The 17,100-nt window shown below is 40.4% G+C and overlaps 2 protein-coding genes across 5 annotated transcripts; both read right to left on the reverse strand.

The window, feature by feature from the left end:
- On the reverse strand, window positions 1–12,368 carry LOC109642324 (uncharacterized). Of its 4 annotated transcripts, none has more exons than XM_020107048.2 (17): window positions 12,261–12,363; window positions 9,933–9,987; window positions 9,323–9,355; window positions 9,054–9,227; window positions 7,297–7,448; window positions 7,118–7,207; window positions 6,759–6,825; window positions 6,304–6,467; window positions 4,594–4,699; window positions 4,479–4,508; window positions 4,207–4,383; window positions 3,822–3,970; window positions 3,652–3,741; window positions 3,344–3,379; window positions 2,912–2,993; window positions 2,658–2,821; window positions 1–610 (listed from the first exon to the last, which is right to left on the reverse strand). In XM_020107048.2, exons 2-17 carry the CDS (start codon window positions 9,985–9,987, stop codon window positions 443–445), a joined length of 1,737 nt encoding a protein of 578 aa, XP_019962607.2. In that variant the 5' UTR covers window positions 12,261–12,363; the 3' UTR covers window positions 1–442. The 4 variants fall into 4 exon arrangements, with proteins under 4 accessions (XP_019962607.2, XP_019962608.2, XP_019962609.2 ...); XM_020107049.2 differs by having other exon boundaries at window positions 12,230–12,333; XM_020107050.2 differs by lacking the exon at window positions 12,261–12,363 and adding an exon at window positions 10,223–10,272.
- Window positions 12,369–12,517: 149 nt separating this feature from the next.
- Window positions 12,518–16,953, reverse strand: LOC109642329 (sarcoplasmic reticulum histidine-rich calcium-binding protein-like). Its single transcript, XM_020107056.2, has 6 exons — window positions 15,917–16,953; window positions 14,345–14,451; window positions 14,175–14,246; window positions 14,031–14,085; window positions 13,916–13,952; window positions 12,518–13,200 (listed from the first exon to the last, which is right to left on the reverse strand). The coding sequence occupies exons 1-6, from the start codon at window positions 16,572–16,574 to the stop codon at window positions 13,179–13,181; spliced, it is 951 nt and encodes a 316-aa protein (XP_019962615.1). The 5' UTR covers window positions 16,575–16,953; the 3' UTR covers window positions 12,518–13,178.
- Window positions 16,954–17,100: the final 147 nt, after the last annotated feature.

The following is a 17,100-nucleotide window of genomic DNA, read 5'->3' on the forward strand; positions in this document are numbered from 1 at the left end:
TGGTTTCAATACAGTTATTTATTTAAGTTTCACAGTTATTAATTTCCTTCTGATAAATACACCCAGACACTGGTTAGTATGATAGACATCAGTCTGTGATTCACTCAATTCCATTTTTTTTTAATCCATACAGCATATGTATTTGTGGTTAGCAATCTCAAAATTTTACAATTATTCACAGCCATGGTTGAAGGTAAAGAGCCTGATAACACTTCGAAGTTTAATAAACCATATAAGATTTTTTTTAATTAACCTTCTGTAGTCAACATCTTGATTATGAGATCACAGCTTATTATACTGCATATACGAAAGTGTCAAAATAAACTACAGAAAACACCACATCGTCCTTTACTTACAACTACGGATATAACCTTCAGAGTACAAACAGATAATCAATAAGATATGATTATCCTTCACAGCAATTTAAGGTAGGTAGCTCTTTTTAAATATGCAAATTGGATACAATGGTAAAAAGACATGCCGGCAGCAGAAACTGCATGATGGGTGCAAGGCAGCTGGCTGCGGCTGAGGTGTAGACTGTCCTGTCCTGAAGAGCCTGCGGAGCCCGATACACGTTGTTGTATTTCATCTGAGTTGGGAACAGCATCATCTGGTTGGGTTAAACCAAAAGTCAGCCTTCAGTTGGTAACAAATTCACATGCTCCGCTCATCCACCCAAAGTAATTCTTTTTTTCTCCCCAATCTAGAGACCTGCATGAACATTTCAAAGAGCTGAAGACTGAGCAATCCTGCGATACACGTCCTAAAATCAGTACAATAGTAAAATGTCAGTAATAGTAAAAAGGCTTTTTCACACTGCAGAATAACCAAACCATGTCTCAGTTTGATCCACACCAGGATCAATTTGGCAAAGGATGAAGGCAAGGTTGTGTATTATTAGATGGTTGTTGGGGTTGATGGATAGGTTTGTAAAATATTAACACAGGAAACCACAATTTGTTTCCTGTGAGAAACCTGTTTATTCCAGCTTAGATGGTACATTTGATTATTAGAGCTGTCATCAAGGTTGCGACATGCCTGTAACTGCAGCGGATTTCAAGCATTCATTTGACACTTGAAAGTTTGAAGGAACTTAAATGAACTCTTGTTTGAGAAGGCACTCAGTCTTTGGCTGACCACAATTTTAGTTGATGCGGGTGAAACCAAGTGGAAATGGCGGCTTGGAGCCGTTGAGCCGGCCAGACTTGTAATTCAGTGGCTAAGGGTGGGGCTGCACCAAGCAAGAAAAAATTACCAGATATCTTAGAAGGTACATGACGTTCTGATAAGTCATATAGTTTCAGCTTTCAACTCCTGCCAAGTGACGTTGATATAAAACACTAACAGTTTTAAGGGCCATCACAAGGTGACCACTGCCGGTCTCGTAACTTGTTGTACGTCTTGTTAACCTCCCATGTCAAACATTGAAGACTTTATTACCAGCACAGTTGAATGTTTGACTCATCTGACCAGACTAAAAGCAAAAAAGTCAAGCAAGTCTATGATGGTTATAAATATGAATTTTAAAGTGAGTTTGATTATATTCCAACTAATCCAGAAATTTAAAAAAAGTTTTCCCTGTATAGTTGAAAACTAGTAGCTCGCTCTTCTGTGCATTAAAGGAATAGTTCAAAATGCCTGCTCCTGCGGGACACTTGGATGACCACAGGAGCAGAATGGAGGCGTTTTTTTTTTTTTTTTTTTTTTTTTTACATTTGACAAATCGGTCACCATTTACTTCAATTGTATTGATTTGGCTGCAATGCTGCTTACCCCTGAAACCCCAAACACTCCACCCACCCCTCCATCGGCATAGTGGTGAGTAGATGAGTGAATTTTCATTTTTGGGTGAACGATCCCTTTAGGCCCAATGTTTATTTACAAAACTACTTATCATTGACATGTAGACACGTTGCTTCATTGATATGAACATGGGCATTGTAGTTTTGTAATTAGGGAATCGCGCTCACACACACACACACCATTTTGCTGCCCTAAACACTGGCTTGAGCAGTCAATGTGTAATATTAAGGCATTTAAAGTAGTTCCCTGAAAAACCATATTTTTCTCTTGGGTAAAACTACAGCGCTCAGAAATTTAAAATAAAAGAATGATGAGCTGTTTAATAATTTAAATCCTCAGTGGAGTCCACTGTGTTAGCACCAGAGAGAAACCACACAATTGTTTGCATTTGGTCTTTTAAATTGGATTAATGAAGAAAATTCCGGACTCTACGTCACACCCGTTCTGATTACTTTGTGCTCTCTGTGATCTGGGTATGAACTCCTTGAAGATCATATGCATATACCATGTTGGTGTAAATTCCTAAAATTACATTGGAGCTACGAGTCAACAATTTAATCTCAGCCATTTATTTCAAATCTTTGATATGCATGAGAAACAAACAATGATGTCAGAGAAAATCTGACAATGCATTTCTGTATAATCTACTGAAAAATCACTGGAGACTTGATTGTGCTGTGATACAGTGGAACAAACAGCTTCTGGAAATGAAACGTAATGACCTCACCACATGATGATGCAAGAAAACTGTTATTTAAATCTCATTATGCTACCAATATCATTAAAGCTGTTCAGGAAAATACTCTTACAAATATAAATCCCTTTTTTGTTTGAAAACAGATGAGTCCACTCACCAGTTTTTGGTCGACTTTGATAGACTCTTTAAAGACGGTCCAAACCACAGCTTCGTTACAACCAGGGGTGGTTAAGGAGCCATTGTAGCGGTAGTACACAGTTTTGCTCACACTGCTGAGCAGGTCATCAATAGAGATCTCCTCTGTGAAGTTAACTTTTGAGTCTGTATTGAAGCAAAAAATGCACAAAATGTAGTGGTACATTTATGTCTGCACATTCAGTGTTATATGCATTGAAACAAAGGGGCACGCACCGATGTCTTCAATAGCTGAGAGATAGTTTGTCAATTTCTTCCAGGCTCCAGTATCAGCTGCTGGACTCGGTGTGGGATTTGTCTGCAGAGACCAAAGACTCTAAGTAAAGATGGATGACCCATCTCTACTACCTTCCACTTTCCAAAAATGAAGCCAGTAGCAAACAGGGGATGGCACCACGGTGGCGACCAATTAAAAGTCAGTCTGAGCTGTCAATCATCACATTTTAGCTAATTTTTATAGCATAAACTAATAAAAACCAAATTTACTGGAGAATTAGCAGTTGTATGATAAGAACTACTTAAAATGACATATTTGAGAAAAAATTATTTGATGTGCACTTTGACTTTTTAGTTTGGTCCTTGTGTCATGGTGAACAATGTCCGGTATCAACATTTAAGGCCCTGGTTTAACAAAGCTATGCTACTTACCTGTCCTGAGCCGCTGCTGCTTTTGGTCGATTCAGCCTGGAAAATATGTGAGAAAGTCTCATACAAAAGATTCACTGGTAATGTCAAAGTAAGACAGGGAAGAAAAGAAAGCAGGATTCACTTTGTTCAGTAAGACTCCCTTTAAGTTTTTTTAAAGTGAGATATTTAAGATGGACACTAGTTGTTTGGTACATGTTCTGGTTGTCATGTTTTTTGTGTGGAGACAGGTCACATTAAAAATCTACTTAGAATCAGCAGATACTGTACATCATGGATTTGCATCTTACTATTAACAAACTCAACATTACCTCAATAAAAAAACCCAGAACTGCCAGGCCATTCGAAGTCTGTACAGCCTCGTCCAAAGTTAAATCCTTCCTCTTGTTCACTATATGCATCTGGACAAAGACACAAAAGCAAACCTCATTACAAACCACTGCATTTAATGCAACAGAATTATTCAGAGTTTTGCAATTACCTCCATTGAATATCGTTTTGAATCCACCATGTGCTCCGAGCCCTTGGAGACAGTGGAACCCCAATGGAAATGGAACTGAAGGGTGGAGTAGACATGTCCCAAACCGCCTCCCGATATCTCCACTGTGTTTTCTTTCAGCACACACTTAACTGGGAGTTGAGTGAGGACACAAGCACAGGAGTAAATGACCCTAACACATTTAAAAAGGGTCCTCGCTCAGGCCCTAATTATAGAAATCTAAGTTTCTCCTAAATCAGCAAATTCTCATTTTTAGGTGTCATTGTCATAAGGCTAATAAAAATACAGCTAACTTGAGTTTCAGTTGTGAGATGTGTTGGATTTCAAAAACACAACAGCCTGTAATGTAAAAGGAAAACTGTCAAACCTGCGTGGCCGGTGTTGGTGATGTACTTGATGGTGTGTTTGTCGTCAAACTTTGTAAAGGTGAAGGCGTCAAGTTGTTTGTCCAGCACAGCCTTCTTTGACTCAATGTTGATGGGTGACTGATTTTCACCGCCACAGTGTGACAGAGACAGAAGGTGCCAGCGAGACTGATTGTAAACTGATGGGAGAAGAAAACCAAAGTTTAAAACAAGCCAGAGTCCTCTGCCATCCAATATGTCTGAGCAGTAACTTTATAAATTTGGTGATACATACTGCAGTGATTATCATAGCACCATGGACCGCCTGTAAAGAATGGAACTGGATATTTAATGCGCCAACACAGAGTCAGAAATATCATGAGTCACATGTGTGTGATTTTTCAACTCACTGGGAGGGAGAGAAACTTCAGGAGACGCAAACACTTGACGTCCATTAAGTTCTTGTACAGGCCGATAAACATTGGTGAGTCCCGTAATCGAGGCAAACCGCTCAATCTTAGAATATAAAAAGACAAACATTTCCTCCGATGGATCCAACAATGTAGGGCTGTCACTTTTTACACACTTCAGTAATTGATTTGAACGTGGTAAATGTATTATTTCAATTGCATGCCCCGTAGGGCCATCAGTATTGCTATGTTGCAATGAAAATGGAGGACGCTAGCAGGCAAAGCTGTCCTGAGCAGACAAGCATGACACCAGAGAACCTGAGAAGCAGTGTGTTAAAGTCTTTTGGATTCTGCGGCGTAGACCGCAAAGGTGTAGCCGTTAGCGGAAGCTGAGCAACACCAAGTGTCCAACCTTCTCATAGATACAATCAAACACATAGTGTGTGGTGTGAAATTTGTTTCCATTCAACACAATGAAGATATGCTGAAATAAAATATTTTGTAGTTGCTAATGAGTAGCAACATCAACTGGTTATTAGTCGACAGGCTCCTGGGTGTGGACTTTATATTGTGATCATTTTTACTGAATTTATCCCAATTCCAAACATTTGATTTATTGCATCATGCAGACGTGCATCATAGGTTAAGCTCACTTTGACATCTGATTGTGTTGTGCTGTTGGTATACTATGACTGGTATACTATGCTAAGACAAAATGTAAATGCACCTTTTCAGTTATGGAACACAGCCAAGAACAATTCACATGCAGAGAAATGTGAAACGTTTTCTTATCAACTGTTTGCTGTCACACAGATAAGAAATCATTCTTGGATCATCACATGCAGCTAACCAAGGGCATTGTGTTGCTACGACAGAATGGTTATGAAACACAATTATCCAACCATGCAGAGAACAGGCTGTACAAGTATATTGGCATTTGTCTACATGCAGGCAAGGGTCACCAGATGACAGTGTGCACGTGATTCCTCTTGACATAGGTCAAGATATTAAAGAAGCAACAATTAAGACATTTTAGCCGTCACTAAGGTAGCCAGAGGACAGGAACAGGGAAACCTGCACCAAGACAGCTGGGAACAGACTCTGACACAGCTCCTGTTGACTGATCGTGCTTGAGTATTTGCTGTACACAATGCAGTAATTATTTATGACAGTTTGTCTCTAGGCGTCAGCAAAATCAATTGCAGTAACATAATGGGTACTTCAAACAAAGTCTTAGCTTTAGTATGAGTATACATGTAATAATTAACTAGTGAGTACCCGTGGGTCTGACTGTCAACATGTTGACTGGCATTGTGGCTGGGGTGCTGCCACTGCAGGACGGTCTTATCTACTGATAAGGAAACATGTACACCTACATCCTGAAGAGGGTTCTTGACTTGCATTTTAATTTGACTCCTGAGTGGTCATAAATGAATTTCCTTGACCATGCAAATCCACCATTATGTTCACAGCAATTTAGCTTTTGTGCTAAGCTGGTAGTGTTCAATGTATCTTGCCATGGACATGGTAAAGCAGTGCCTGAAGGCTTTGTACTGGGGCACAGTCTCTTTGCACTTTTTGAAATACTACAAATACAAGCACTTTAAATGTCTCTTAAGGAATTTAACATTGCAGGAGCATGTGTTGTCTAAACTTAGCTTTTCCTCCTCTTTCTCTCCAGAATGAAGATTTTCAGGCTGCCCAACTGACCAGATTTTTGTTGATGTTGATTGGCTCTTGAAAGACAGTCCATACGACCGCTTCACTGCAGTTGGGCGTTGTCAGGGAGCCCATGTAGCGATAGTACTTTGTTCGGGAAACACTTCCAATCAGGTCATCAATAGAGAGGCTATGGTTTATGGCAATCTCAGTGTCTGTGGAAAAGGGGAAAAAAAAGCTGTTATCAACTAAATGTAGATATATGGATTTAAATGCACCAACATGGCAGAATCCTTGATTTGATGCCATGAACTTGATTACAAAAAAATTAAAAAGACTAATCCAACCAAACAATCATGATTTGACCCGCAAACCTGTACCATCTATACACCGGCCCCTGCATCACACACAAACCCTCATATCCCTTCATGCCCTTGTCCCCAAGTACCTGTCTCACACTTTAAAAACTACCATTCATGATTATGTAATTATACTATTTTATTTACTTATGTTGCTCATCAGGTAAGATGTGAGTATGCCCCATGGTCCTGTCATATTTCCATCTTCTGTTGCCTTTAAGGAGAACACATCATTATTGAATTTGCAACGTGGATATAATTGTGTTTTGACAGTTCATGCGTTCCTTGTTAATTTTGTTGTTGGCAAAACCAATTCTGACTGTTTGAGTGTGTTAGCATTCAGAAGCAGCCAATGGATGACCTTGAACAAAAAACAATTTCATGGGTGCATTCCCAGTTCAAATTAGCAAGCTGGGTTTCAGCAGAAAAGTAATGTCTTTGTTTGTTTTGTTTTACAACAGGTTTGCCCAACACTTTTCTTCGCAATAATAATTGTGTACACATACGTTAAGGAAAAACCCAAGAACAGCAATTCCTTCCGGATTTGCGACGGCCTGTTCCTTAGTGAGACCTTTCTTCAGACTAACGATATGCATCTGAAAGAGAGTATATAATTAGTGATGACGTAAGAGAAAATCACAACTTAACAGAAGAAAAACACAGCGAATTTCAAACTCGAATGTACCTCCACTGGATATCTCAACTTGTCAATCGTGTGCTCCGAGCCTGGATGATGGGCAGTATCACCCCAGTGAAAATGAAACTGGAGCGTAGAATATGTTCCATTAAGTCCACCTCCACTCACTTCAACTTCATTATCCTTCAGCAAGCATACCACTGTGCATAAAAGAGATGTTTGGTGTGCTTCTGTGCAATTAAATGCTTAGATTCATTTCTTGATATCTGTCACAAATACTTGAGCTCTTGTTTTGCTGGTTGATAATTTGCTTTTAAGTGATGGACAACCAGCAGTGTTACATTCCTTAGCAGAAAAGCACTATACCCAGAATGTACTGCAGGGATCATGTATTGCATGCAACAATGAACCCTATTCAAAATAAAGGAAGTGAACACTTAAATCACACACCAGATCTTGATGAACAAATTATTCAAGTTGAAAATCTTTACTGATCAACATTCTATCAATTGTTGAGAACAAAAAAATAAATAAATAAATAAAAAACGCTTGGTGGAAACAATCAACCCATTTAGGGCTGGATTCAAAACCACAACAAATTGAAATCAGTGACTCAGTATTGTGCATGGCCCCTTCCTGCCTGTATGGACTCCTGACTATGTCTTGACATGCTCCTGATAAATCGGTGGATGGTGTCCTGGGGGATCTCCTCCCAGACCTAGATCAGGGCATCAGTGAGATCCTGGACCGTCTGTGATGGTAGTTGGCAGTGTCAGATTCACAGATACATAACGTGCCATATAGTAGCTCAATTTGATTCAGGTCCGGGGAACGTGAGGGCCAGTCATGAATGCCTTCATCATCCAGGACCTGCTGCTGGGTCAATGCCCTTCTGTGGCCCTGTCCAGCTCTCCTTGTGTAACAGCCGGTCTCCTGGTATTTCCTCCATGCTCTTGAGACTGTGCTGGGAGACATAGCAAACCTTCTAGCGACCGCACGTATGGATGTGGCATCCTGTAGGAGTTGGACAACCTGTGCAACCTGATTGAGCTGCGGGTACCCCCTCATGCTACAGGTAGTGGCAAGACAAAAGAACACAAAACTAGAGAAGAATCAGTCTGAAAGGATAAGGAGAGAGCAACTGTCTGTGGCAACCACATGTAAAACATTCCATTTTAGGAGGTTGTCTTGCTTTTGCCTCCATTGCACCTGTTTCTAATTTCATTTGCACCAAAGCAGGTGAAACTGATTCACAATCACTCATGCTTCCTTAAAGGACAGATTGATGTCCTTGAAGTTTTACTGACTGGTTGTTTACTGTGACGATTCATTGTTCCCTGCTGACGTCAATTTTCTTAGGTAACATCTCCCTTCATAATATATAGATCTGCACACAGCTCATTAATTCATTCAGCCCCTCCTCATTCTGCAGTTTCTCCAACACACACAAGCAGAGATGGGAGGGGTGCGTGCATGGGGAGGAGTTTAACAACTTTGGACATGTGTCACCCAACGGAAACTGGTTGGGAAAGAAGTTGTGTCAGAATGGATAAGCAAAGAGTAAACTGTAAACTTGGTAAACCGCAGTTTGCATACACAACAGCACATATAGAACACTGCGTCATCTTTGTGTTTAAAACTTGATCAAATTATTGTTCGAATTTTATGTATAAAACTTAAACTACCTTTTTTATGCTCATGTAAAATTCTAATGGGGCTGGGAGTTTGGCTAATGAAGTTGATGCCCATTTTTTTGAGTGAGATTTCAGTCAACCCAGATTTTCAAAAGGAAACCGTTTGTTTACCTGTATGTCCGTTGTTGGTGATGGATTTCAAGACATCCTGAGAGGAGAAGTTTTTGAAGGTAAAGTCCAGCAGGTTCGGGTCTCTTTGAACATGGCTGGTGTCTATATCAATAGGAGACTGCCTCTGTCCTCGACAGAAAGAAGAGATGTCTCCCCAGTGGGTCGGGCTGTGCGCTATGAAAGGTCGAGGTTTTCGCAATGTTAAGAACCAATGTAAACAAATGATTGATCCAAATCATTCAGTGAGTCGGAAATCTGTCCGTTCTTACCACAGCCAGTATAGCACCAGTCACTTCCAGCAGCTGAAAGAGAAATACAGCAAATATAAACTTTATTCATCTCATGAACCCAATGATTTTGTGACCATTTTATTACCTGACCTTGAGGTTTGGAACCACTGAACCATTTGTTTTTAAATTACTGCACTCACATTGTGGTATTTCTAAAAGAAAAGTGACATATGTCCCTGTGGGCATGGAGGGGGCTGGGAGAGCACCGCCACCATGTCCCTGATTTATAAAAGAAATAAATCCTGTTGGAACATTGAACTAGGGTTTCTAAAAAGGTGTGACATGAACTGGTTCCACAATTAAATGAGGACACAAGCTTGGAGACCAAATAAATCGTGAGATATATACGTGAAAAAAGACAGTTGTTGAAAGTTACTTCAGTTGGTGACACACAAATGGATTTAGTTTGTTAAATTAAACTTATGTTAAAACAAGTAATATTTTTAATTTGACAAACTTAATTTGAGTACTACCAATTATTATAAAAGTATTTAGGTATTTTCCTTTCTTTGAAGTTATGCAAAATCAGGAAACAAAGGATAGAGCTCATTAACACACAATTTCCTGGAAATTGATGCATTTTACTCACCACATTCTATCAAAGCTCCCAGACTGAGCCACAGCACCAGTGAGGAGGGACACATCTGCATAAGGAATGAGGAAAATAATTTTTAATCAATATGAATCATGATCTGAAATCCCATTAAAACAACTGTGGCCCTGCGAGAGCATGAGAAATTACCTTGTGTGATGCTACTTGGTTACAAATTCCATTATTTTAGCATATCATGTGGAAGTGATGTACCCCATATGGACAAAAACAGTTAAAGAATGATAAAAATTAAAGTGACATGTGTTAAACATCTGAAATCGTCTTACCTTATGTCCCTGAAATACTGTCAGTACATCAGTGAGGAGAAGAAAATGTGAAGACTTTTTCAAGTTAGTGCTTTAAGTAAGAGGCTGGAAGGGGGGGGGGGGCACTGTTTATACAACACTAAACCAACATGACAGTAACATGACCACAGGCCTTGTTGGATGTTGTAAATAAAGGCGTTCAGAGCAAATTAGTGATCTTGTAAAATCTTGCAGTTTATTTGGTTAAATTACTCATTTTTTATGTCTCAATTTTATATGACAACTCATATTTGAATTCTGTGTCACACTATAGAGAGGAATTGTCTCCATTAATGAATACCAAAGTCTGTATATAAAGATGGAGTCCACTTCCTCCCTCTATCCAGAAATGAAGCTAAAATATCCAGTGATGAGTGACGCCATGTTCCCCATTTGGAGCCTGAGCCCTGCTACAATAATCTATTTTGCGTAGAAGGATCCTGACCAAGAGAAATTACCTAGAATTATTTCAGCGAGCTTAATTGTAAGAGCTTTCAAATTCTCTAAATTAGCTTCAATTCATCCCAAGGACAAACTGGACCATTCTTTATGGTAATTTAAATTTACATCTTACAAAAAAATTTACAAATCTTTGTGCAATTTGGCTTTTTAGTTTGGCCCATGCCCCATACACTAACATGGAGGGAGGTTGGACTTATGACCTATACTGTGGCCAGCGACCAGGTGGCAAACACTTTGGCTTCACTTTAAGGGAGCAGTCATGTCATCCATCTTTACACAAAATCTAATGAACACCCATATTGGATTACAGCTACACATAGTACCATAAACCATTGATGAAATGTTGTGGATATACGCAAAGTCGATTTAAGTCGGTTTAAGCAAAGAGTACAAATCTCTTTAAAAATACTCCATAAATTTCCTGCAAATAAATAAAATAGACTCAAATACACAAAAGCACATTCCAGATAAAAGTGTATATACCCTATAGAGATTTGCTCTGGAGACATTAGCTTTAACAGTGACACCAAACGTTTAATTTATGGGTGGCTCAGCAAACTGATACCAGAGTTCTCAAGCTTCTCTCTTACACCAGTCATTGCAGCAACGTAGACGATTGTGAAATGCTGTGTCCTGGGACGGTGCCATTTGTGTCATGCTTTGAATTTCACAGACTCATTTCTGATCAGAAGGTAATAGAAATCATAGGAGAGAACATTGAAATGTTATCTGATTTTGCAACTCGTTTTCAGCCTGTACAAAAAAAAATAAAAAATTTAGCTCTTCTGGGTTTACTCATCTTGATATTGATATAGATTTTATAATGACAAAAGCAAGTTTACAATAAAAACATTGACACGAGTGAGAGTCACTTTCCCTGGAGGGGAAACCAAATGTCTTTATCTGGTAATGTTTATTGTAAACACTTCAGAGGTCACTACATTGATTTCCTGGAGACTTAATCAAACCTTAACCATAGTTACTACTAACTTGTCTTCAGCTTAATATTCAATGATTTACGCTCTGGGGAGTTACTATTTTTCCTAATAAGGAAAACAAGTCACCAAATGTCACAGTGGGAACAGATATAGATCCACAAAACATCAGTAACACACACACACACACACACACACACACACAATGCCACACCTCATTACTCCAAGCCTTCAGACACATAGCCCACGGTACAGCTCTTGAAATGGAGTGGTTTGTTTTTTCAATAAGAATCTGAAGTGCATGAAATGACTCAGACGACGTAACAAAAACAATCAAGGCTGAGGTCGCCTGGTATTCAGTGATCTTTAGGCTCAAAATGTGGTAGACTGGAAGTTGAATGTTCATATGTTTTACATTCATGTGCTTTATTTTATATCACTTAAACTATTTATATGTTTTAAATGCCATTCATATCACTTCCTTTACATGGGTATATTTCACTAATGTTATTCATCATTTTATTTTATCACCACCAGCTGCCATAGGTCAATTAACTTTGGTCTGATGAGTTGTGGAGAATCAGGCACTTACTTATTTACAGTTTTTCCATGGTAATGCAAACCTTGTTTCTGCACCGGACTGCGTCTGACCTGGGCACAACCTCCTAATTTTGCCAAGTCACTGAGAAACAAGGAAGAACTTTGCTTTTCTCTTGACTCAGCACAGAACCACACCTGAAAACCATCCAGAAGGAACGACCACCATCAGCATGTGATTGGCCGAGCAACTGACCTCATTCTTCACCAGCAGCACCTGATGCAAGTGTCAGCTTATGTGAATCGTGTGCATGGCTGTATTTAAAACACCTGTATTCCACAGTCTGAAACAAAATACACAACTTTATTCAAACAGCTGAGAAGATACATTTATAAAGGAGTTACAGTTATTGACATAATCATTGTGAATACATGCACAATAATAAAAACTACAAAGTGCACATAGCATTAAAAAAGCTAATTAGAAGCAAATTTGTGTCACACAATCTGTGCAGGTGATCGACATGTTATATTAGACAAAGTTTTATGGATAAGCAGAAATTTATTTTCAAGTGAGAGTCACAGCAGCATGAAATATAAGATTGTATCATAACATGTTGCAAAGTCAAATGACATATCCTGAGCGGTTTCATATTCTTTTATATTTACATTCATTTTCATCTATTTAGTGTGTCAATACAGACTCCCGCCACAAGACGGGCCCACAAATATTTCTTGCTCAGCTAAAGTTGTTTTACAATAACGCTCCTACAAAAAAAACATATGAATAAATCCTAGCCTTAGAAATACTGTATTTTGCATTGAAAATACACAAAATCAAGGGCATCAAATGAAATTCTACAAACAGACTCTTTGCAGCTTTTAGTAAAAATTGAAACGTGAGCCGTCAGATTCAGGGCGTGAAGCCAGGCGGCGCCAGTCCTAAACGACATACATCTTGTGACCACAGGAGGATGCTAAAGGGGCGAAGTCTCAAGGGTTGCTCAAAGAATATAGGAAAAGGTCCTGCAGGAATAAAGATCAGAGCAGAGTCAGAGTGTGTGCTGACCTGAGGCCTGTACCACGGATCAACTACAGCGTACAGTCGGCACCCGGTATAACCTATACAACAAATCAGGTTCTCAATGGTCCCAGTTGGGTGTGAGCATGTTTGTGTGAAAAGAGAAGGCGTTGATAGGAACGAGGAACACAATCAAAACCATTAATTAAGTCTTTAGTTTGGCAGGAGAGTGAATGCTGAGGCATGCAGGTATATTCAGTTGTAATGACAGACGAGTGACTTGTAAACATTTTCAACATCATATAATTAAATTAGAACAGACACTCTACAGTAATGAAATAAAATTACTAGTTGTTAGTCAGGTAATGAATGTGACAGGAATCGTTATTGAGTTTCCAGCTGTTCTCAACACAAGCTGCAGATTTTAGGAAAGTAGTGAAAGTAGACTGTGCCTGAGAAGAGAGGGAGTTGACGTGTGGTAAAACTGGTCCAACTGATTCAAATGTTGATTTATAGGGAGAGGAAAATCAATCCTGATCAACTACATCAGAGTAAAAGCACAGTTCTGTCAAAATCAATAATATATGTTCAGCCTCAGTTGCCATGGCGAATTATCTCGTTGCTAAGTGAACCTTGCTTGCGACAAATCCTGCTTCATAGCACAGGCCTCCGCTGCTGTTGTGTCCCTAAATGTGTGATGTGAGAGATGAGGAAACTCACTGAAAGAGGGACCCAGTCAGCTCATCCACAAGGCCGCCTGCAATACACACAAATATTAATACTTCAATAGAATACACGAACACTGGTACGTGCACTGTTTAAATAATAATACTACCTGGGGAGCAAATGGTGTCACACAGTATGGGGCAGAGGTAGCAGGACGAACATCCCTGCAGGACAAACAGTGTGAGCACACAAGGACGTCGTGGTCATGATGAAATGTGCAAGGTGTGTTTTTTCTAAGGAGCTAGGACCTTACCTGACAGTGCACGCAGTGATCTGACTCGTCTCCCTCCTCACATGGGCACTTATCACAGCTACTAGAGCAGTGCTAACAGGAGAAACACACACAAACAGTGCACAGTTGTGTTTATTACCCAGAATACCATTGGACCATTGAAGGCTCGTACTCCTTTCTCATCATTTTACCTGGCAGACGGAGCAAACGCTGCACCAAGAGCCAGAGCGGAAGTGCAGCATGTCAGAGAGGGCGTGTTCGTCACCATGGGTCTCTGCTGCGACGGCCTCATGCTCATCTGAAGTCAGCAATGTTAAAAACGTTTAATAACTTGTATCAGTGAGCACATATCGAATCAATAGCTAAAAGGAAACCGCAGTGCAAAAATGTGATGGAGATTCATGAAAATATCCCGCTCTGTACGTAGCAAGCAGGTTCCTAGTTCGAATCCCTGTGTGGAGTTTGCATGTTCTCCCCATGTCTGGGTGGGTTTCCTCTAACTTCCTCCCACAGTCCAACACATGCAGATTGAGGCTGGGTTAATTGACCATAAGTGTGAATGTTAGTGTGAATCACCTGTTTGTTGCCCCTCAGCGTATATAAGCGGTAAAGATGGGTCGACGTGTTTATGTTTAAACTCCTAAATGTCAATATCTATTTCCGAGTCTATCTAAGTCTATTCTTGGCCTGCTTCATGTAAACCTTCAGCAGAGATCATGAGATCAAATTATTGGTGTCAGGTTGGTGGCGTGAGGTTATGTTAAATGTGAATCAGCTTAAATGTTGTACCCTAGTAAAGTGCGTAACACCGAGGACGAGGCACGTGTCAGATATAGTCAGAAAGACAAAATGTGCAGAACAGGACGGATTATAAAAACACATTTTTGTTTCTGGTGTTGTTCACATGTATCGTATAACAGTATGAACACTTTGTAGTGATCGACAAGGGTTTTTCCCCTTTTCTGTCCCAAAATAGCCATATTGGCCGAACAAAAGGAATGGGATACTGCCGGGTGCCATGCAGCTACCACATAGATAAGCCGAGCTATTTTAGGACCGATATGTGTCACACTGTTCTAACAGTAGCTTTAACAATGTCAGAGAAGAAACTCAAGTATGGGATGAATAACACGGCACATTCAGAAAGGGCTCTGAACGCCTGTGTTTAAAAGTTGGATGTCTGATATAAAAAGGTTTTGCATGATAAAAGATGAAGTTTCAAAACCGTGCATACATTTTTGACGGACTGCAAACATTATTTTGGATTTGAGTTTCTGAAGCACCTCACTGTTCTCCCTGTGCATGATGATCTGAAAACTGATGCACGTGGAAATGTTGAAACTTGAGTTTTGAAAGGTCGGATCTGTATTTTGAAACTTTGCAGACGTACTGCAGCCTGTTCCTCCAGTGCTGAGTTAACCACACACACACAGATTCATCCACTTGCAAGCTTGTGACTTTTTCCTGCACCTTTGATCTGACACACCCCCAACTTGATGATCAGGATCCTGGATGCAGGAACATTTGCTCCTAACCTATCATAGATCTGTTTTTATCAGATTTCAAGCTTTTCAAACATCAAGTTTCAACATTTCAAAACATTTTTTCTGTCATGATATTCATTCCAAACTTTAGAGTCAAACTCAAAGAAAAAAGTCAACTTGTCATATTTGATACTAATTTGTGCCTTGTTTTAGTTTCATTTTCCTGAAATATATTTAGGATCTGTTTAATAAATCGATACGTTAAAGAAGTGGATATACCATGATCGTCCTCTTCCTCCTCAGCATCATCACCCTCCTCTTCCGCAGCAACCTCCTCTCCTTCAGTTGCCTCCTCTTCCTTAGCATCTTCTTCTTCTTCTTCTTCATCATCCTCATCTGCAGCCTCCTCCTTCTCTTCTTCTTTTTCTGCATCATCCTCATCTGCAGCCTCTTCCTCCTCATCCTCCTCCTCTTCTTCATTGTCATCTTCTACCTCATCTGAAGCCTCTTCCTCTTCCTCCTCATCGTCCTTCTCCTCTTCTTCATCGTCATCCTCTACCTCATCTGAAGCCTCTTCCTCCTCATCGTCCTTCTCCTCTTCTTCATCGTCATCCTCTACCTCATCTGCAGCCTCTCCCTCCTCCTCATCATCCTCCTCCTCGGCTGCCGCCTCATCACCCTCCTCTTCTTCGGCATCATCATCCTCCTCCTCGTCTGATTCTTCTTCACCTCCCTCTTCTTCTACCGCTTCCTCTTCCTCAACAGCACCACCATCGCCCTCAGAGGTCTCGCCCTCCTCTGCCACAACCTCATCGTTTCTGGCTTGGAGGTCTGCTTCGGCCATGTTCTGGGCACTCACTACCCCAGAGAGTGGCAGCTGGGATGGGCACAGGAGCACCAGCATGAGTCCCAATACCCATGTCTTCACAGGTGCCATCTTGGAAGATTTACACAACTCTTAAGAGCTAAAAAAAATCCACTCAGGAGGAACGTCTCCAAAACTGGTTCTTCCACAAAAAAAACTAAACGACCGAAGGTTTGTCAGCTCTTAAAAAAACAAAAATCCACTGAAAACAAGAGAGAGCTGCAGACAGGAAATGATTTCAGATCTTTGCTCCACGCTGCAGAGAGAAGGGGTGAGGAGGGCCGTGCTCAAAGGAGTGACAGAGCGGTTCGTGCCAGTCTGGTGCCAGTGAACACAGAGGACACAGTGGAAACATACAGCTGGGTTTGTGGCGTATGGTTGTGTGGCTGCGTGAGTGACAGAGGCACATGTGTGGGAAGAATGCTCCTGAAGCCTTTAACACAGTGTATTGGAGAGGGGGGGGGGCATATGGCATTTAGGGGGGGGGGAGGGGGGGGTGAGGAGAGGGAGGAGTACATTTGTAATTGCTGACATCAAATGATGTAGTATAACAATTGTAGGCCCATACATATGTACATACAGTATATTGTACATGCAG

Source organism: Paralichthys olivaceus, chromosome 21, assembly GCF_024713975.1.
Source record: "Paralichthys olivaceus isolate ysfri-2021 chromosome 21, ASM2471397v2, whole genome shotgun sequence".
Lineage (NCBI taxonomy): Eukaryota > Metazoa > Chordata > Actinopteri > Pleuronectiformes > Paralichthyidae > Paralichthys > Paralichthys olivaceus.

Coding starts and splice junctions, on each gene's coding strand:
- LOC109642324 (XM_020107048.2), bottom strand. CDS start 9,987: ATGTGTCCCTCCTCACTGGTGCTGTGGCTCAGTCTGGGAGCTTTGATA. Junction 9,356..9,932: donor GGGAGCTTTGATAGAATGTG/GTGAGTAAAATG, acceptor TTTCTCTTTCAG/CTGCTGGAAGTGACTGGTGC. Junction 4,384..4,478: donor GTGCTATGATAATCACTGCA/GTATGTATCACC, acceptor TTCTCCCATCAG/TTTACAATCAGTCTCGCTGG.
- LOC109642329 (XM_020107056.2), bottom strand. CDS start 16,574: ATGGCACCTGTGAAGACATGGGTATTGGGACTCATGCTGGTGCTCCTG. Junction 14,452..15,916: donor GGAGGAAGAGGACGATCATG/GTATATCCACTT, acceptor TGCTGACTTCAG/ATGAGCATGAGGCCGTCGCA. Junction 14,086..14,174: donor ATCACTGCGTGCACTGTCAG/GTAAGGTCCTAG, acceptor TTTGTCCTGCAG/GGATGTTCGTCCTGCTACCT.